We start from the raw sequence: 20516 nt of genomic DNA, 5'->3' as shown, positions 1-20516 counted from the left end.
CCCCCCCCCCCCCCACCCCCTTTTTCAAAGGCTTTCCTCTTCCGTTCGCTCGCCCTTGCCCTCGCTCGATCCGCAAGAACCATCCCGCTTTCTCCCCTTTCGCGGACGCCCACGCGTTTCGCTCCGATCCTACAATGACAATCCTTCCAGACACACTCACCCACGCTCCTACTACCCAGCACTGCAATCTTCCTCTTTGGTCTATGCAGCGCCGCCCCCGTTGTTCCAGCCGGAGCTGATGCAGATGAAGAAGCCATGTATGTGTCCGTGTATGTGTATATGCGCGCGCTTTTGGCTCGTTCGGCGGAGCTGGTGAACCTTCAGAATCTGGCACAGCGTGACAGGCGTAAAGCGACTGCAGTGCGCTTGAAACGGAGCTTGAGGAAAGAAGGATTTACAGAATATGTTGCCGAGGAACCTGCGTCGACCTCTACGCTTGGTAATGAGAGCGGCGAAGTGGAACGACTCCTTGCCGTCGTAGATTCCTCCCTGCAAATCGTTTGGCCAGGCAAGCGCTGGAGAGGTGTGCAGATGGGAGTGCCTGTGAAGTGTGGGGATCGTGTATGAATTGGAAGTGGGCGTGAATGGTGAGGTGGGTGGTAGGATGAGATGATGCTGTACCGTATACATACAGTAGGCACGACGACGCTCCTGCTCCTGCAAGGACACTCACTCGATCTATACATCACCCGACCGACCACGTAGACCGAGCTTGCCCGCCGCGCCGCCGTGTCCCGTGAAACACACACGCGGCAGCAGGGAGACAAATATGTGCTTGCTGCACGCGCGCGCATATCTGCACACACACACGACTTTCCCGCCCGCGATCGAGCTCAAATCCCGCCCAAATACAACGGCTATGGAGAGGCAGGTACCGGTACGGCGACCGCGGTACCTAAATGAATAATCACGAATGAATGCGGCCAGCAGCATGCAGCATATGCACAGCGTGCAGCCCCAGCCAGATATATGAACCGGCATAATACGCGATAGAAACAAAAACCAAAAAAAAAGGCCCGCCTGCACGCACTGGATCGTGAGTCGCGACAATTGATTTGTGATTTGTTGGGCGGGTGTTGCGGTGCGACGCCGGCGTTGGCGACTCACCGACAGACGCATGCGTGTCTCATCTCAATTAACATCCATGCAGAGTTCACCCAGCAGCTTTATATATACATCAGCGTAAGGTATATACGCGAATCCGGATCACGAGCGCAGCAGCAGCCAGCAGCTGAATTCGTGATTGTGAGCTCCCATCTGGGTATAAGCGTGCGGGTCAAATGGTATATAGCAAGCCAATGATTCGCGAAGGCGAGATCGAGCTGCTCCGCTCTATACCGAATGGCCTGACTGTCATTTCTAATTGCTGATGTGTGAATCACAAATGGGTATTTTTGATGGGTTTGTTCTGAGCTGTATGTAGCCAACGCGTATCAGCCAGTCACTCCCGGGAAATTCACCAGTCAAGTGGTGACGTGAGTGTGCCATATGGGTGAAAGTGTTAACTGGCATGGAACGGCTAGCGAGGCTGCATGCGTTTCACTTCGGTGCCAATCGCAGTCGGGAGTGACACGGCTATGTAGCTGCTGATGGATTGCTGCCGCAGCACGAGTACACAATTCACCGACATGGGACTCTGCTGATCGATCCCGATCCACGGTTCACGATTCACGATATAGCCATCAGCATGGTGTATGGCGCCGCTGCGTGCTCATCCATCGCCGCTGTCTCCGACGTGATGCCGTGGGGATCGGGTGCCCTGATCACAAAAGTCACGAGGGCAGGGCAGGGCAGGGCAGGGCAGGGCAGAGGTCAAAGTGCACGCATGATATCGGCCTAGTACCGGCCATGCGATCATATCACAAAAGTCACTCGCGCTCAAGACTACTTGTAGAACCTCGACTCTGAAGAGCGTCAGTCAACCTTCCAGCATGACTTGATTTGCAAGTGAAAAGCACACCGCACCGCACATGCAGCGCGTACGCCGTGAACTTTTCCCGTTCACACTTCGGCGTCAAGACGGTCGACGGTCGGTCTCATAGTAGATCGCGGGCCGCGAGGCAGGGAGACAGGGTGACAAGCAGCAGCGAGACGAAGCATTCGCGATGAGTTGGGCGGGGGCGGGGGCGGGGGCGGGTGTGAGGATGTAGGTGCGGTCAGCATGCATGCAGCTAGCTGATTGGTTTGTCCCACGTCGTGCCCAATGAATGTCAATGATAATAATGAATGATGATCAGCGCACGGCTCAGCGGCGAAGGTGCAGATCCATTGTAGCGCGTCAACGTGAACAATGAGTCACAGCATATAGACTCATCGGGTGATCGACAACACAGGGCTCGCCTCGCCTTGCCCGGTCGACGATCAGTATTGCGTTTCGGGCAGACGTACCTGCATGGTCCAGTCCTGAATTTGCCAAGCTGGCAGTCACAATCAGGACATCGTCTCTGCTCGATCGTCTCGCACCAAAACCCGCCATCTCACCCCACCCCATCATCGATGCGCTTCGCCTCGCTGCAAAATGACCCGGAGCATCGACGAGCAAATTCGTGCCCTCATCCAATCCGCTCACGCCAGCGATTTGGTGTCAAGTTGCGGCCATGAAGGACGAGAGGCACCGCTTAGCTAGCCCCTTCAACTCCCATCCTCGTTGGCCCTCAGCAGCGAGCATGCTCCTGTTTCGGCAAGAGATCGTGGGCGACGCGGGCATGAGGCGCGGGCGGCCCCCCTTTGTATCTATCTGCTTGGCTCCGCTTCCACACTGATGAACATTCGATCCAGCAGAGCAGCGACGTCGAGATGTGCGGCCCGCATGGATCTGGCTCAGCTTGCGCCGGAGTAATCACTTAATGTTGCATGTATGCGAGTCTCGAGGGTCAGTCATTCGTGATCCCTGGGGGAAATGAGGTGAAGATAGGTCGGTCATGAGTCATCAGAGAGTCACCAGTGTGATCGGCGTTGGGAGTCTCGAGTCGAGTCTCTTGTGCGTGGGGCTGCATACTTGCTTCCCACTATTGTGTGACTCAAACTCACTCGTGACTCGTGACTGCTGCCTTTTGACTCGACTGCAAAAGCCGCGTTCCAGGTGCCTACCGCGCGAGATCACGTGCTCGTCCGCCCTTCCTGTTCTCATAATAAACTTTCGGTGCTCCCATCATCCTGACAGCAGCCAGCAATAGAGAATGGTCATGAACGGGTGGGTTAGGCATCCACATCACCTTCCTATCTACCTTCACCCCACCCTTGTCCCGCGATGCACGAGGTCCACTTGTATTGATTCTCACGCCCCACGCCTCCATCCTTCCGATTGCATCTCGCACCGTCGATTCTTTTCACCCGGCCAGGGCGCGGTTCCCAACGCCTACCAAGAGGGAGCACTTCGCCCTCTCGCCTAGCATCTGGTCTGAATAAGGGGCGGGCGTGGAGCGAAGATGAGGACATGCGAATGGTGCAACGATGCACGAGCAGCCCTACGTCGACCCAAGACCGGAGCATACGTCTGTCGATCTTGCTTCTTTCATCTGTTCGAGGAAGAGATTCATCTGACCATCACCAAATCCGGCATGTTTCAACGTGGGGAAAAGGTTGCCATAGGAGCTTCTGGCGGAAAAGACTCGACGGTGCTGGCGAGCGTGCTCAAGACCCTCAACGAAAGATACAACTATGGCCTCGAGTTGCTGCTGTTGAGCATCGACGAAGGAATTGCCGGGTATAGGGACGACTCTCTGGATACTGTAAAGAGGAACAAGGTCCAGTATGGTTTGCCGCTCGAAATACTCAGCTACAAGGATCTGTACGGCTGGACCATGGACGACATTGTCAAGAGCATCGGCAACAAGAACAACTGTGAGTAGCAATCGCATGGCATGAGAATCAACACCCATTTCGTCGTCTCACCTGTGCTGCATCGCCACTCTATCCCATCGCACAGGCACATTCTGTGGCGTCTTTCGAAGGCAAGCTTTGGATCGAGGTGCGCTAGCAATGCGTGTGGAGCACATCGTCACGGGTCATAATGCCGACGATCTGGCAGAGACTATCCTCATGAATGGTGAACACTCGCACCCAGCCAAGACTACCGACGCAGAGCCCATCTTGCTGACGCCTCACAGATTTTCCTTGCCCTCTTGCAGTGCTGCGAGGCGATATTGCTAGATTGGAAAGGTGCACGGAAATCACTACTTCCGGCCCTTCGGACGCCTCGACTTCTGCTGCGGGAGGATGCGGCAGCGGTGGTGGCGATGAGGAAGTCGACGAGGTCTTTGGAGGCTCGGGCATCAAGCGCAGCAAACCTTTCAAGTATGCGTACGAAAAGGAGATTGTCATGTGAGTGCAAGAGATGCAAGCGCTGTGCTACAAGCGACCACCCCGCCCGCGCAGGCGGCAATGTGGTTCTATTCACGATTAGCCTTGTCCGTCTTGCCTCGCTGACAAAATCACGCAACACAAATTTCCGCTTGGAATGTAGGTACGCCTACTTCAAGAAGCTGGACTACTTTAGCACAGAGTGCACCTACTCTCCTAACGCATACAGAGGCACCGCCCGAGCGTACCTGCGAGAGCTGGAACTGATCCGGCCAGGTGTGGTGCTAGACATTATACACTCTGGCGAGCATCTCAAGGTGGATGGTGGCGTAATCAGGAAAGCTCAAAGTGAGTCTTTTGATGCGCAAAGCTGCGAGTGCACTCGAGTTCGCTCACAGGCCTGCTCCTTCTGGCGCGCCCGCAGAAACTTGCGTCAGGTGTGGCTACATGTCATCCAACGACTTGTGCAAAGCGTGCCGTGAGTGGTCTACATCAGCGATGCTGATGCTGGACTTGCTGACATGGCGTCTTGCCCTCCCTCGACGACAGTGCTTCTGGAAGGATTGAACAGGGGACAGCCTAGTCTTGGTGTTCGATCAGGCAGACAGGGCCGCGAAGCGACTTTTTCCGCCTTGAGCAACGAAACGACTCGGCAAGAAGATGCTGGAATAGGAAACGTCATTCCTCGCTGGACTCGTCCAGCGAGACCAGCTTCGGAACTTCCAAGCGCTAACAATCTAATCGCGATCGAACGCTTTAAAGAACCTGCATCTCTTCGGCAGGACCCGGTCGAACACTTGACTCGAGCGCTAGAGAACACTGCCAACATCGCGGCATGAAGTGCCTCTGCTTGTCATGTACAACGTACCGCCTCCGCCATTCCCACACGCGCACACTGTAGCATAACATCCAAAATCGCTGCTTTTGAAAGCTATCAAGTGTTCACTTGCTTGAGATGGAAATGGCTGGGTGCGTGATAGTCTGACAGGGGGACGAAGATAGCAGACCCAAGGGCCATTGTTGCCAGGGTTTGCAAAGGACGCATCAGGTGCTAGAAGAAAGAGGGGAATGCGGAATGATGAAGACAAAGATGTGCGTGGATCTGATTCAGCATCAACACCAAGCTTGTGCTGGGCAACGTCGTTCGCGCTCTTAGGTTTGCGAGAGAGCAATCAGCTCCGAGCAGCAGAGCCAGAGCCAGAGCCCGCGCCGGGTACGAAGCTCCTTCTGATCGGAGCGCTCGCCCCTACGGCTTGTCCAGGCTGCAGTGGCTTGACAGTGACTCCGATACCTCCTGGCAAAGTGCTGAATCTAGATCTTTGGGTGCGAGCCGCAATGCGTCCAGATGGAGCGGCAGAAATGGCCGCACCGATGCCGATGCCGATGCCGATGCCGCTGCTGCTGCTCTCGCTTCCACTACCATTGGCCGCGCCCGTGATAGCAGCAGCTCCGGAATAACGTCGACCAGGCGAAGGTTTGGCTGCAGAAGTGTCTAGCAGAGAGCTTCGACTTCTCGTCATGCCCGAATTTGCCCCGTCCGAGTTGCTAGGACCGGAAGCAGCATTAGCGGCATCTCTCTCCCTAGCAAGCTTTGCTGCGCCATTGGTAGCTGCGCGAACCAAATTCGTCTTGCCGCTTGCCCCTCCATGTCCATTCCTTCCCGACATGCGACCCTCGGGTATGCGCGTAACCTTGCGCAAAAAGGGCGAAGGTAGGTCCGGATCGTCATCTGCGAGATTATAGTTGGGCACAGCGCTCGTGCTTTGCGAGGCTGGCGCTGCTTCTTGCGTAGAAACCGCCCCTTCTCGACCTTCACTGTCGTTCTGCATCGCTGCAATTGTTGTTCTCGTGGTCAGTATCGGACGCGCAGCAGCGGGCACGATAGCATCGCCACGCTTGCCGGAAGAGTAGGAATGCCGAGCTCTGCTAAGCACACTGTTCTCCTTATCAGGCCCGTCGCTGCTCGTGTGCATATCGTCCCCCGAGCGGTCTTCGCTGCTTGGAAATCCCGCATTCGCGTTCTGTGCCGATCCTTGGCCAAAGAGGGATGCGCGTGTCTGGCGAACAGGCGTAAAGGCAGGGTGAAACCAGCTTGCGTCGCGCATGGACACGTCCGACGTGTCGGCTGATGGTCGAGGTGTGTACATCCTCGCGGCAGACGGAGGTGCAGCTCTGATAGCGCTGATGCTGGCACGTCCCGTTCCTCTCGAAGTGTAGGCTTCTCTTCCTGCTGGAGCTGCGCTCTGAGGGATATCAGACGTAGGACCTGCTATGTTTTGAGAAGCGCGCCCACGACCGTTGGACAGTGAAAGATTGGCGACAGCAGCAGCAGCGTCCTCTTCCACCCATTCGTCGCTGCCCTCGCTCTCCTGCGCTCGGCGAGAAGAAGTGCGCAGATCAGATTGAGCACCAGCCGCGCTTGCGCGACGTTCCGCCCGTTGCTTGAGTCGCATTTGCCTTTCGCGCTGAGCTCGCGGCGTACCCAGACCTGTCATGCCAGCCCTGATCATGTCGACGCTATGATCATCCAGGTGAGAGGCGCCGGCTCCTCCTCCCGAGGTACGGCCGCCAGCGGAGATGCGTCGCGTAGAAGGTCTGCTTGATAGCGCCGAGCGGTGCTCAGCGATGCGGCTGGATGCTGAGCTAGGCAAGGGTGGTGGTTGCTCGCTCTGTGCCGAAGCGTCTACTGTTGACGACCCTCGACGAGCCGTATTTCTGGCCTCGATGCTCTGTCTCTTCCTCTCGATGTCTTCCAGCTGGGCCTGACAGTGTTCTGCGAATTCCTGCTTGCTCTGCTCAAGCTTTTGGCATTGTTCATTGAACCACTGCGTGTACTCCTCTCTAACTTTCTCGGTGTGGTCTTCGCTTTGGCGACAAGCATCCTCCCTTTCTTTCACAATCTGCTCTCTTGCGCTGAGGTGAGCTGCAGCATCGTCGGCATGTCCACCCTGCTGCTGCCTCTCCCTCAGTTCCTGCTCAGCGCTAGCAAGAGCAGCTTCACGTTCCGCCAATCCAAGATCTAATGCTTCTATGCGAGCACGTTCCGCTTGTAGGTTGCGCGACAGGGCGCTCAGCTGGCGTGTTTCAACGACGAATTTGACTTTGGGATGCGTGAGAATCTGTCTCGTCGTCGGTCGATCCTTGGCCTGCTCAAAAAAGCAGACGAGTTGTGTGAGAAGATGTCGCTCCGTCTCGAAGCTGTAGTACTCACGCTCAGATTCAGCATGGCGCGGATAAGGTCTCCGAGGTCATTGGAGTACCCTCTTGGCAGCTTCGGCACCTGTCCTTGCTTGATCTTTCGTGTGAGCTCGGCTTGATTTTGAGCGTCGAAAGGTGGTCTAATAGGCAGAGGCCGCGATACTCGTGTCAGCTGGTGCTGTCCTTCGACCCACGACAGCAGAAGAACTCACTGGAGGGCGCATAGCTCATATGCGATGCAACCCAGAGCCCAGACATCGCATTTAAAGTCGTACCGTTGATTCGTTGCAATTTCGGGGCTCATGTAGTACGGAGTGCCGACGTAGGTCGAAGCGAAAATTTGCCCGGTAATTTGCTTCGAAAGTCCAAAGTCTCCTAGTTTGACATTGTCGTCTGCGTCCAGAAAGATGTTCTCGGGCTTGAGATCTCGATGAAGGATAGCGGCGCGCGGAACGACATCGTTGGCGCTGCAATCCTTGTAGTGAAGAGCTTCGAGCGCTTGAGTCATCTGTGAGAAGTAAGACCAGACTGTGTCTTCTGGTAGATACGTGCTGCGACAGGGGGCGGTCAGACAGCATCTATGCGCTTCAGTCGAGCTGCACATAGGGAGGCGACCAGTCGAGAACACTCACTTGTTCTTCCTACATTTCTTGATCACTTCTCCCAGATCTCCTCCACCGCAATACTCCATGATGATGTACAATGTCCTACGCATGTATGCAGGGGATTGACGTTCGATGAGACGCTGGTCTCCCTGCGCGGAAGCCTAGGCATACACTCACTGCGCTTGAGAGTCTACAAATCGCTCTTCGTAAGCGACGATGCTTTCGTGCTTGAGGTTTCTCAGAATGTTGACCTCGGCAACGATCTGTTTCCTATCTCTGTCCGACATTCTGCTAAAGTCCATTTCCTTGCGAGCAAAGATCCTTCCATCCATCCGCCTCTTGACCTTGCGGATGACCCCAAAGGACCCCTTGCCGATCTGATCCACCACCTCGTCTATACATCAGCGCGTTGTAAGGCCAAGGGGTGTCAGTCAGTCAGTCATCCTCGACTCGCTTCACTGGCAAGGTCTCGAATGCTCGGAAAGCTCGTGGCTCACACCCATCTATCACCGAGGCGGCGGAATTCTGCTGAGATTTTCGGGTGGCCATCTTGGCACTCGCAGAGCCCAGTCTGAATGCTGTGGTGCTCGAATTAGTCGGCCAGTCTCCGAGAAGCCTCCGCTTCTGATTCTCAGCTCCTCCTGTGGAGCTTGTGGATATATCGTGTGGTCGTCGCCGATGCGGACACGCAGTGTCAGGAGGTTCGGAAGTGGATGATGTTGGTAAGGTGAGTCAGAGGAGGATCATTGATGAGGGTGAGGATGCGTCTCGATGCTGAGCCCTGATCCTTTCTCTGGCCGCGGCTTTGCAAGTTGATTGAATATATGCTGATGATGTTGAAGCTACACGTACGGGTTATGATGTGTGTCAAGCTGCACAGAGGATGAGACATTGACACGTTGCCTTATTCAAGATTCCAACGCTTCAAATCAAGCAATGAACTTCTCATCGCTCGATCATTCACGATTCGCGCACGGACATGCAGTCAACAGTGAATTGCGCTCAATCCAGCATGTACCACCGTCTCCATGCAGCCACCAAAAAGATGGGATCGCTCAGACCGGCCACCCCTGCTTCGCTTCTACCCGCAACGAATTGAGTGCAGCGCAGCTCGAGCCCAGCCGGTTGCTGCATGGTGGGTTGCGGTAGAAGTTGAAAGGACGCGCCTAGCTATGATCACTCAAGACTTCCTCCATCATCATCAGCATATGCTGCATGCACACGCATGCAAGCAGCTACTCACGACTGTAGAGGACATCAGCCGCGGCGCGCAAGACTTGCTGGATATAAGTGTTGCTCTCGTTCGTGCATGGCGTTTTTTGAAGCGCGCCTCGGTTGTCACGCGCCTTGCGCATCACGTGTTCAAAAGCATCCAATGTCTTTTCTTGCGCAGCGACTATTCTCGAATTTGTTCCGAGGCTTAGGCGGGTCCTGGCTCAGACTCACCGCACTCAACAACCTCTTTTGACGCGCATAAAGGCGGCTTGATGCCTGGCATTTCGTGGCGGAGGTGCTTTGCTGAAAAGGGCGGATGAATGTGAATGTGGGTGGATGCGTCGAAGCTATTAGGTGAGAGCAGCTTGCAGTCGCAGTCACGAGGGATGGCGCGAGATGTCATTTCGATTGCGAGACATGGACAGATGCGTCCCAAGCCTCGACGAGCGTCTGTGACGATTCGCGACTCAGGCATTTTCAAGTTGATGGATGAGATGGTGCACTCAAGATTGCGAGCAAGATGTCGGTCCTTGCGGCTCTACGCAGTCCCTCTGCCTGCAGACAGAGTCGTGAGTGTGCTTGACTCGGATCAGTAACGCAACGGCCGAAAGGTAGTCGCGAGGCGAAAGTGTCCCGATCAAGTACGCGGTAAGAGGTCCACTTAGCTCCGAGATGCCTTGGCTCAAAGCATGCCCTCGGTCACAGTCAATAGTCGTCCTATTCTCATTCAGCAGGGACGCTTGTAGGTATCAGCGGGCAACACGTTCAGGATCACGATTTCAAGATGAGCATCCTCGCTGCAGGATGATTGCAATGCCACTCATTGTACTCGTAATTCATAAAGAGTGCCAGTGTTGCCTTGTCGAACAACATGTTGCCACCCGCACACCATTTGCGCACACTAGCACCGTCCCACAAGCTTGCTCTCCCTGAACCGCAATCGCAGACCCAACAGCCTGCGCACGGCCGATCGGAACCGCAGCATGTCCGCAACCACTACGACTCAGACCCAATCATCTGCGGGACCTGCAGCGGGTACCGTCTCCCTGGCTGGGCTTCCAAAGATCAAAGCTACGATTGAGTACTTGGACGCGTCCATCGCGAAGCCTTACCATCGTGCACACCGCAACGAAGGTGAAGACCTGACCAATGTGGTGCACGAGAGCATATCCGTCGACGTAACCGATCTAGCATCCACCACGCTTTCGGAGCGCGAAGCATTCGGTCTAAACACGCACGGTGCAGGGTTCGAGATAGTGCATGGCTTCGGTCAACAAGAGACTGAAACAGGGTGGAGCGAGGAAAAGTGGAATGACGAGGAATGGATCAAGCAGGCTTACTACAAAGATGTGGATCAGCTTTTGAAGGATAATTTGGCACAGAGAGGTCAGCATGTGCAAAGCACCTTCATCTTTGACCATACCATTCGCAAAGGGCAGACCAAGCATACACCCGATGATCCCTTCAACCGAAAGCCCGTTGCTCAGGCTCATTGTGATCAGAGCCGATGGTCCGGCGAGAATCGCATCAGGAAGCATTTGGGTGAGGCTCGGCGTCTTGCCATAGACAAATCTGCTCGACTTTGGAGTTTGGCTGACCTTCTATCCGACTTTGCGTAACAGGCGACGAGACGCTTGCCAAGGTCAAGTCTGGCGAGCTAGCGGCTCAGCTGATCAACGTCTGGCGACCTTTGCGTGGTCCCGTGGAAGAAGATCCGCTAGCCGTAGCCGATTCCCGCACAGTAGGCGTTCACGCCGACGGTACATCCGACTGGGTTCAAGCCGATCTGATTTTCAAAGATTGGACTGGCCAATTCCTGTTGATTCACAAGAATCCGGTTCATAGGTGGTACTATCATTCGAGCTTGAAGACTGATCAGGCAATCTTGCTCAAGTGCTACGATAGCGAGACGGAGACTAGGACTCCCCATACCGCCATCGTCGACCCTACCTCGCCCAAGGGTGCGAAGCCTAGATGGTCTATGGAAGTCCGTGTGCTGGTTTTGCTCGATCCAAAAGCTTCGCAGTAGGCGTCTACACCTTCAAGTCTGCTGCCCGAGAGTTAGGCCTCCTTGACCCGCTCGTTCCAGACTGTACTTTGACCCTTTTACACTGCGTACCCTGCTCCCTCGCAGCGTGGCATGCCACGTGGTGCGACTGTACTTCGCATGCTCATTCCAATGAAGAAGAATATCGCCAATTCGATGTTGAAAGTCATCGCGCCTGGACGCGGACACACCGCAGCAGACGGCTATCGTCGGCACGCTGCAAGCTTCGCCGATGGCGCTCGAAGCTTGCCAGCACATCTCGTGCATAAAGTGACATTCAACGGCTCGCCGTGGGCAAAACAAATACACACCTGAGTCAAAGCGGCTGGCGGGTGGTAAAGAGGTCCAAAATCTCGTGCGGCGCATCAAATGCGGTAGATGGTGCCTTCGTCTAACATAACCTGACCATCATCGTGCATGCGCTGGACTGCCGAGAGCGCCTCGCTGCTGCTAAACAGATCTGCCGCAGGCAATCCCTGGTTGATGATGGGCAGCACGTCGTCCAGGGTAAAGGTTTCCTCCTCTGCCATAGCACCTCCGGAGGCCATAGCCATCGCGACTCTTTCCCTAAAGTTTTCCAACCTCGAATCGCTCAGCGCCGCTCCGGACGCGGAGCCTGGTGCACCAGCCGCTGCGGGTGGAGCGACAATGTGCGGAGCTGCTCCATGGCCCATCTGATCTGCTTCTCGGATCGCCTGCATAGCATCTTCATCCTCAAGCGGCTCGCTCGCGTCACGTCGTCCAGTCGGAGAGGCACCGGCAGGCACGCTAGGCGAAGCTTGTTGATTTGTGCCCCGTGCTGCTCCACGAGTCGCATATGCGCCCGTACCAGAGTACTCGCCCGCCGCCTTGGCAGTCGTAGCGTCGTCATCCTCCTCCTCATCGCTCTCTTCATCGCTAGCAGGCGAACGACTGCCTCTTCCAGTCCTCTGTCTCTTGTTGTTCCGCCTCTGCTTGATGACTTCTTTGAAGAGAGCGAAGCGCAAAATTTCTTCCGCAGCCTCGGCATCGCGCTCATCGACGATGTGACTCAGTCGAGACTTGGCGTGCGCAGTGGCAAGACGAATGAGCGTCTCGAGCGTACGCGCGGTCAACGGGCTGGTCTTGCGCTGATTGCCGGACAACTCGTCGTTTCGCAGATTAGCATACACGTTGACGATCCAGTCTGCAGCAGGTTGAGAAAGCTTGGGGTGAATGCGCTGCTTGGCATACTGGATGTACTTCTTGACAAAGGCGATGGACAAGACTTCTTTCTTCTTTGCTTTGCCGCTCTCCGTGATACCGGCGTGCAGTAAAGGATTGTAGCGCTCGAACGGGTTGGAATCGCCGACCAGCAGTGCGCCATCTGCATCGGTGCTGTCTGGCGCGCCCACATTCAGGACCTGATCCAAGCTGTCGGCAGCGGGCTGGCCTTCGTCCAATCCAGGCTGCAAGTAGCGGTGCATGCGAAGAACATGCTCGCTGATCATTCTGTCTCTTTGCTCGTCCACATCGTCCGTCACGACGAACAGCAAATCGAAACGCGAGAGCAGCGAATCCGGCAAGGCGATGTTCTTGTGTGGGTCCTTGTGAACATCGTACTGTTCAGGATGAGTGGTAAATCAGCAAAAGGTTCGCTTGACAGACTAGCTTGGAAAAAAGCCGCTCACCTGGCCATAAATCGGATTGGCTGCGGCGACTACGCTGCATCGCGCATTGAGCGAGGTGTGGATGCCAGCTTTGGCGATTGTCACAGTCTGTTGTTCCATGACTTCGTGAATGGCGACTCGATCCACATCCGACATTTTATCGAATTCGTCGATGCACACAACACCTCTATCAGCAAGCACCATGGCGCCAGCCTCGAGGCGACGATCGCCTGTCTCCTTGTCGCTTGTGACAGCAGCAGTCAGACCAACGCCTGAACTGCCTCGACCGGTAGTTGCGATGGCCAAGGGAGCAGTGTTGAGCACGAAACGAAGCATCTGCGACTTCGCTGTGGAGGGATCGCCCACCATGAGGATGTTGATGTCTCCACGAATGTGCGTGCCGTTTGTGAGATTCTTTTCCTCGCCTCCCAAAAGCAGGAGCAGGATGGCCTTTTTGATGTAGTCGTGGCCGTAAATCGAGGGCGCTAGAGACTGGGACAGTAGCTGGAAGATGTTCTTGCGCTTGCCAACCTTGTTGATGTTGCGCACGTCTGTGTCGGTGATGTGAGCCTGAGCGATGCCACCGCCCGCTTTGGAGGAGAGCAAGTTGACATTGTTGCCAATCATGAGGGTGCTGGAGATGACGATCGCAGGGAGATGCGCGGATGTGAGCATGGTTAGACAGTGTCGCGGCGTTGCGAACCAACTCGACTCACCGGAAAGTGGAGCTGGTGCTTTGCCCGACGCGATTTCCCAGGCTGCGGTACATGCCAACGAGCTGAAGGCGATCACCGGGTTTGCATACGTCAACGAGATCGTCGTCCATGACCACATCGACCGATCTGGGCAGCTGTCCCGGCGGAGCGCGTTCAGGCATCTCTTGAATACTGATCATCTGATGATCGCGATACAGGCTGTGCCCATACTCTGTGGTCACTCGGTTGCCATTCCCGTCGTCTGTCGGGTAGGCACCGCTGGAGGGCGGCAATGTGCCGTACATCGTCGCATCACGGTATTCGCGCGCGTGATGCTTGCCGGTCGCCTCGCAGTAGTGGACTGACTTGAGGACCTTTGGTCGAACAAGAGAGCCTGCCAGAGAGTTGCGGCACCGTCGTCAATGCGCGACTTGTCAATCGCTAGCGCTTCGGCAAGTCGACTTACACTTCGTAACGATTCCCTCTAAACTCATCAGCTTGCCGAGATGTTGACTGCGAAGCGTCCTAGGGTTGACGTGATGATCACCGAAGCTGCCCCTCAGACCGATGTAGTACTGCTTGCCCTGCACGTCGTCTTTGAGAGGATCGTGAAGCTGATCGACCATGTTGCGTAGTGCGATGTCGAAAGCTGGCAAGAATTCATTAGGAGAATCGAGCAGTCCAGTGGCCAAGTCTCGATTGTAGGAACGCAGCTCGTCGATGTTGACGATGAGCCTGCGATGATCTTGGTGCAGCATGCGTCTGATAAGGTCGGCATAATTCGTGCGAGATGACTGCAAGTTCGGGGCAAGGAAGGCAAGGTGAGCTTTGCGGAGAGGAGGTGATACCCCGAACGAGGGAGGAGAAGACTCACCTCGTCTGACAGGAACTCGCCAAAGACGCGAGCACGATCGCGCTGCTCGTCATCCTGTGCAAAGGGCGAATCGAACGTCGTTTGCTCCATGTTGGGCGACGCTTGAGGGAGCTCCTGTTGACGAGTCGTCGACAAGCGTTTGGCGAATGGTCTATTGTGGCAGAACGAGGAGCAGTGAGGCGAGAGGAGCTGTGGGCGGAGCACGCTTTGAGTCTGAGATGAGAGTGAGGAGCACACTGAGACTGATGTTGCGGGCGTGCGAGCTAGTGGGCCTTCCACAGGCGTCAGGAGGGCGTACTGCCATCTTCGTGCATCGCAGGCCAGCCCACCTTTCGCTTTTATTGATGCCACATCTAAACAGCTTGCAGGGACAAAGCTTGCTTCTCGAAGACGCGTCTTGACCAAAGGACGTGTAAATTGACGCGTTACTCCTACCGCACTCAAGACTGCCTCGACGCGTCGTACGCGCGTCTCATCTCGGCGTGAAACACGTGACAAGCTCCTTGTACTGATCACGTGTCTTCTACACTCTACGTTTCTAAAGTCACGAGTCCGAATCGAGGCCATGCAGCAGCTTCACCCAAGGAAGCATTCTTGATTTCACGCTCAAAGGTTGATGTAAATACTTTGACCATACCAAAATGCGGACGAGACCCATCACATTCATTGCTATACCACTCAAGCCCCATCCAAGTCTCTGACGCCCTCACCACGCGCGCTTCTTGCCATCTCGCTCGAGTCCGCTCCCGCTTCGTGCACCCCCAACCCACCCCGCCGCCGAAGCGTGACAGTCATCTATCTGGTCTCAGACAACTCGGGCGTTTGCGTTCGTGGTGGCACTTAGACTTGAAGGGCGCACACATCCAAGCCTCGAGCTGTACAGAGCAATCAACACCTTGGTCTTGCATGCTGGTTGCGGAACGTGCTGTCTCGTTGCATGATGTCGCGACCTCAGGAAAACGGTGAGTGGACATTTGACCTCGTCGAAGCTGCGCGGTCTTGGTGCTCCTTGGCCCTGGGTCCAGGCTCTGACAGTCTCGCTTCTCTCCTCGCACAGACCGCAATCAAGAAGCGACGTGCTACGTTGGCAATCTGGATGATCGGGCGTCGGATGCGTTGCTTTGGGAGCTGATGCTACAGGCCGGTCCAGTGCACACCATCCACATACCAAAAGACCGCATCACCTCGGCACATCAAGGTTACGGCTTTGCGGAGTTCGCGACCGAAGCAGACGCAGAGTATGCAGTGAGGATCATGAACGGTATCAAGCTATTTGGAAAACCCTTGAGGGTCAATAAAGCTAGCAGCGATAAGAAGCAGATCGATATCGGTGCCAACCTGTTCGTGGGCAATTTGGACCCCAACGTAGACGAGAGGTTGCTGTGGGAGACTTTCAGCGCGTTTGGAAACCTCACAAATGTGCCCAAAGTGAGTCGCAACCTGTGCGAGCAGCTGTAAGACACTGCTAAGTCTCCGATACGCTCCGCAATTCCGTCTTGGCGTGGACCGCACAGCTCGCAAGAGACCCCGTGACCAACGCATCCAAATGTTACGCGTTTGTTGCCTTTGACGCCTTCGAAGCATCAGATGCAGCAATTGCAGCATTAGATCAGCAGTACCTCTCCAATCGCACCATCAATGTAGCATATGCAATCAAGAAGGACGGCAAGGGAGGAGAGAGGCACGGCACAGAAGCAGAGCGGTTGTTAGCTCGTCAAGCCAGAAGGAATGGCGCCTTGCCGCCTGTTCGAGCTCCCTTGTTCGGAGCTGGTGCGCCGCCGGGCGGGGCGTATGCTGGTGTGCCAGGGCCAGGTCCACCCATGCCCTTTGGTCAGCCCGGTCCCGCAACGGGTCTGGCCCCTCCGCCTCCCCCGCCAGCCGGTTTCCCAACATACTCAGGCCCGCCTCCATCATCCGGTACCCCCACACCTGGCTTCCCGCCCGCACCGCCACCCCCCAATGGCTATGCCGGCCCTCCTCCTGGCGTCCAATCTGCTCAGCAACCACCTCCGCCGCCCGGCTTTGGCGCACCCCCGCCAGGAACAAATCCGGCAGGACCCCCTCCACCTGGTGACCTGCAAGGTCCCCCGCCTGCATTCATGACAGGCAGCAACAATGCGCCCTTGGGAGCAAGAAGATAGTCTTGCTTGTGTGGATCGCGATCATGAATACAGTCATCCCGAGCTCTCGCCATCGCCAACTTGTGCGATTGTGCGATTGATGCAGACGCTTGCGCTATCGCGCGCTTCCAGACTTCCATCGCCAGCATCGAGTCGCATCTTCAAAACGAGACACGCTGCGTGCTTGGCTTTCTGTGGGCATGACAAGATCACAAGAGCATCGCAATTCATCTCGTCTATCCCGTGGCGTATGCTTGTGAGCATTGTACAAATCAGGGCCGGCAAAAGCATGGCACAGAGCCAGTAGCACGGCTCGACGGGAAACGGTCTGCAAAGGTTTTCTCCTGTGGGGACGAGTCGGAGCCCACGTGAAGGGTGATCGCGTGGTAATGACAACATAACTGTCGAAAATTTACCATGCGAATCTAAAGTCGAGTCGCTTGTTACCCAGAGCTTTGCCGTCAGCACGTGACATGTATTCCAGCTGCTCTTCCTTGGTCATCGCATCCCACTTCTTCGACCTGTGTCGATTGACCAGAGTGTAGAATAGCGAGATTAGGGCATAGATGCTGAGCGGAAACAGAATCAGGAAGGCGTAAGTGATGGACCATGAGGTCTTCATCGAGGAGATACAACGATTTGAAACCTCACTCACCAGATATTCATGGAACAGATGGCTACCAAGGTACGATTACCACGGCGATACTCTGGCTCGTCGTCCTCTCTATAAATGTTGCTGTAAATGACACGACCGAGCTGGGTCATCATGTTGTCTGAGAAATATACGGAGAGAGTCAGAGTCAGATGCCGTAGCGGACGAGCTTGAGCATGTCGGACGTTCTGATACTTACAGACGCAAGCGCTGATGGCTCGAGTTCTGACACTATTAGAGTTCTGGCTGCACCAACCGACATGCACTGGATGAGGGCTAGGGAAGCTGAGCAGCACGGTGAGAATGGCGAATTTGCTCCAAGGATTGGCGCCTGTTGGCAGGGTAGCAAGGGCGACCAAGCACGGAAGCATCCAAATTTGGGTCCACACAGCCACGAACGCTTTGCGCGATAGGACGATGGAAATGTAGGTGAAGAAGAACATGCTCAAGATGGCGCCGACTTGAGGTGGAATGGATAGCAGATTGGATTCGTTCGTGTCGAAGCCGAGATCGGTCAGGATGAGCGTGAAGCTGAAAGCCAAATGTTCGGCAAAGGGGGTCATTACAAGAGTTGGACACTAGCTATCATCGAGGCTTGGACTCACTATTGGTCTGGAGGTCCAGCGGGCATCTCCCAGATCAAACCACAGACATACAGCGGCCACATGTGCCAATCCGACAGAGCCTTTAGGAGCATCCTCGGTGTGACGGGTTGACGGTTGTGCAAGTCACCTGTCGGATGCGCAATTGGCATCAGTGGTGGCTACGCGGCTTGGAGCTTGCTGCACTGGAGCTGCGCACCTTTACTGGGATCATCCCTCAAAACTCTCATTACGAGAACCTTTTCCTCTTGTTCGTTGAACCATCCATTCGGTCTGAGAAACTTGTTCTTCGTCTGCGTAGCAGACGCGACCATGGTGCATGCCGAGTAGATACCGATGATAAGCATGATGATGCCCTCCATCACTAGCGAGACATCAGCGAGCACGGCGCAAAGTCAGCAAGTGCTGGTGGAAACCGTGGCACAGAAGCGACTTACGGAACAGCCATCTCCATCCTTCATATCCCAACACTCCTCGCATCTGGAGCAAGCCGAGCGCAAGCAATGGAGCTACGATATCTGCGACACGTCGCATGGCCCAGAAGATGGCCAATCGCAGTGGCAGCTCGGCGGTTTTGAAGAAGTAAGTCTGAGTGTCTCGTGCAATAGTCAGAGACGTGTCCACAGAAAGCATCCGTCGTTGCACTGTCGAGGCATGGACCGCTCACCAGGTATAGGACGGCTTCGGGAATGAAACCTCTGCACGAAACACAAATGGCCTCGTTAGCGTCGTCGAGAGATTGCCTGACGTAGCTGCTTGAGCTCACCCTTGAAGCAAGCCGAGAAGGCAACGAGTGACGAGGAAGCTAGTGCGGCCCGACAAGAAGAATTGAGCTCCGGAGACAATGCTCCATGCAATCTACGCTTGCAAGAGGGATAGCGTGAGTGATCAAACCGCGGGAGTCTGAGCACGAAATTCACGACTCACCATGATGAAGGGGATCCAGCGATCAGCTCCCAGTCTCTTGCTGATCATCTGACTTGGAATCTCGGCAAGCAGGAAAGAGACTTGGTAAATCGTATTTCCCAGATTGTAATCGTTCCTTCTCATTCCGAGGTCAGGAATGAAGTTGTCCGTGTTGGCTTGCGAGAGGTTGCCTCTACCGAGGTCCAGAGCAAAGAATGCCAGACATGCCCATGCGGTGATTCTCCAATCCAAACGTTTAATCAAGCGAGATTCTTCACCTTTGGTCCAAGTGAACGAGGGGTCGAATCGGTGCAGGTTCTCGTACCCTTTAGTAGGGGTGAAGAATTTCGAAAGATTCGGATCGTCATATACGGATGGCTGAGTGGCAATGTCTTCAGGGTTAGGCTTAGGTTTGTTCTTGTTGCCAATACCAAAGGCCGAAAGCAATTGCGAGATGGTCGTCTCATCCTCTTTAGCAGCGGTCACATCATGAGCATTTCCGGCCACCCTTGCCAGATCTTCTCGCTTGGCATCAGGCTCCCTCGCCAGGGCTGCGATGACGCTCAAGTGCTCCCTTTGGATTTCTTCCTCCGTTCGAGCTTCGATCGCCTTCTTTTCTGCATCTTCATCGCTCGAAGCTTCGCTTGCTGAGGCGTCAATGTCGATTTCCGTTGACGCTCGACGTACCGTGTTGGTGCCAGGTGCGACCGTGTCGGTCCTCGGGGTCGCTTCCGCAGCGTCGCTGCTCGGCTGCGTCATGTCGTTCAGTGGAAGCGGTGAGGTAGACAATCAAGGAGCGTCAAGAACCGTTGCAAGAGGTGGCGACGGGCGGCAAGAGCTGAGCTGTGTCTGAATGTCCTCGGTCTATTTAACACAAAGTGCTCCACAATTTGCAGTTGGAGCAGAGTGTCCCGAACATCAAGGCAAATGCTTGGCTTATATTGCACCTTTCCATCTCTGTGTCTTGATCATACATCTCGTTCGCGAGTACCTCATGGTGCCACGGTCATCCGCATTGCCACAGAAGTTCCGCTCGCTTTGCAGCCGCCACATGTTCCGGTCCTATTTGACAAAGCCTATCACTTAGGCCGCTTTGCCGCAGGTCCTGCCAGCCACGCTTTGGCCGGCGAAGGCTTGGTCATGTCGTCACATAAGGTCGATGGTTCCAGGACTTCGCTTTCTACCGTCTAGACGCGAATGTGTCCTGAATGGCGAGTGAACTCATGAAGGCTCGGCGATGTCGTGATTGATCCACAAAAATAGGTGATTTTGCCGAGACCGACGGGAAGAGCGGTTCGGTCTGTTGATTCAAGAGCTTGCCGTTGAGGCTTGAGCCAACTTTCAGCGAGGCTTGCAACTCGTGTGCCGGCTTGCTCTTAGCGGCATCAGCACGGGACTGAGCCGACCAGGTAGCGCTGCTAGCAAAAGCGCAGCGGGCATGGAGTAGAGCCATACACCTTGCACGCGGTGAAAAGGCTCGATGCTCGACGGGAGGACGAGCCAGAGGCCGCATGGAGCGCGAAGTGATGGTCGATAAGAATGCCAAGATCTGCCGCAGCAAACGCAGGTACTTGCCCATGCATGCGTTGAACGCTCGCCAAGACGAGCTACTTTGCGCTTTCCGGCATGTGAGAAGTGCTGGCAAGCCACTCCCACGCGTCAGAAGGACTTG

General features: G+C 55.3%; 7 protein-coding genes across 7 annotated transcripts in view; 3 read left to right on the top strand and 4 right to left on the bottom strand.

Annotated features, from left to right (window-relative positions):
- The window catches only part of IE81DRAFT_319280 (ras-domain-containing protein), a 2051-nt gene extending 1424 nt beyond the window's left edge, over nt 1–627 (bottom strand). Inside the window, exon 1 of the mRNA XM_025512678.1 lies at nt 161–627. Coding sequence (XP_025373534.1) covers nt 161–257 — 97 coding nt within the window. The 5' untranslated portion in view covers nt 258–627. The remainder of the gene's footprint in view (nt 1–160) is intronic.
- A 2542-nt stretch (nt 628–3169) lies between these two features.
- IE81DRAFT_319279 (adenine nucleotide alpha hydrolases-like protein) lies at nt 3170–5225 on the top strand. The gene is made up of 6 exons (XM_025512677.1): nt 3170–3843; nt 3929–4048; nt 4131–4323; nt 4466–4650; nt 4727–4780; nt 4852–5225. Exons 1-6 carry the CDS (start codon nt 3429–3431, stop codon nt 5139–5141), a joined length of 1257 nt encoding a protein of 418 aa, XP_025373533.1. The 5' UTR covers nt 3170–3428; the 3' UTR covers nt 5142–5225.
- A 2285-nt stretch (nt 5226–7510) lies between these two features.
- IE81DRAFT_272464 (kinase-like protein) lies at nt 7511–8497 on the bottom strand (the record flags this gene model as incomplete). The annotated part of the gene is made up of 4 exons (XM_025511421.1): nt 7511–7640; nt 7713–8051; nt 8133–8207; nt 8283–8497. Coding segments are annotated over 4 exons (759 nt in total), but the record flags the coding sequence as incomplete, so codon positions are not given.
- Nucleotides 8498–9848: 1351 nt separating this feature from the next.
- Nucleotides 9849–11541, top strand: IE81DRAFT_6044 (hypothetical protein). The gene is made up of 3 exons (XM_025517469.1): nt 9849–9889; nt 10026–10862; nt 10943–11541. Exons 2-3 carry the CDS (start codon nt 10304–10306, stop codon nt 11347–11349), a joined length of 966 nt encoding a protein of 321 aa, XP_025373531.1. The 5' UTR covers nt 9849–9889; nt 10026–10303; the 3' UTR covers nt 11350–11541.
- Nucleotides 11542–11732: 191 nt separating this feature from the next.
- On the bottom strand, nt 11733–14654 carry IE81DRAFT_284072 (MCM-domain-containing protein; the record flags this gene model as incomplete). Its single annotated transcript, XM_025511579.1, has 5 exons — nt 11733–12947; nt 13017–13629; nt 13712–14084; nt 14157–14484; nt 14565–14654. The coding sequence occupies 5 exons, from the start codon at nt 14652–14654 to the stop codon at nt 11733–11735; spliced, it is 2619 nt and encodes an 872-aa protein (XP_025373530.1).
- A 527-nt stretch (nt 14655–15181) lies between these two features.
- On the top strand, nt 15182–17193 carry IE81DRAFT_296306 (RNA-binding domain-containing protein). The gene is made up of 3 exons (XM_025512134.1): nt 15182–15526; nt 15622–15992; nt 16079–17193. The coding sequence occupies exons 1-3, from the start codon at nt 15502–15504 to the stop codon at nt 16703–16705; spliced, it is 1023 nt and encodes a 340-aa protein (XP_025373529.1). The 5' UTR covers nt 15182–15501; the 3' UTR covers nt 16706–17193.
- Nucleotides 17097–20297, bottom strand: IE81DRAFT_332978 (major facilitator superfamily transporter; the record flags this gene model as incomplete). The annotated part of the gene is made up of 10 exons (XM_025515352.1): nt 17097–17253; nt 17340–17457; nt 17536–17867; nt 17942–18068; nt 18138–18302; nt 18376–18526; nt 18606–18636; nt 18705–18796; nt 18866–19261; nt 20124–20297. The coding sequence occupies 10 exons, from the start codon at nt 20295–20297 to the stop codon at nt 17097–17099; spliced, it is 1743 nt and encodes a 580-aa protein (XP_025373528.1).
- Nucleotides 20298–20516: the final 219 nt, after the last annotated feature.

Source organism: Ceraceosorus guamensis, assembly GCF_003144195.1.
Source record: "Ceraceosorus guamensis strain MCA 4658 unplaced genomic scaffold IE81scaffold_1, whole genome shotgun sequence".
Taxonomy (NCBI): Eukaryota; Fungi; Basidiomycota; class Exobasidiomycetes; order Ceraceosorales; family Ceraceosoraceae; genus Ceraceosorus; species Ceraceosorus guamensis.
This window is presented reverse-complemented; position numbering and strand designations above follow the sequence as displayed.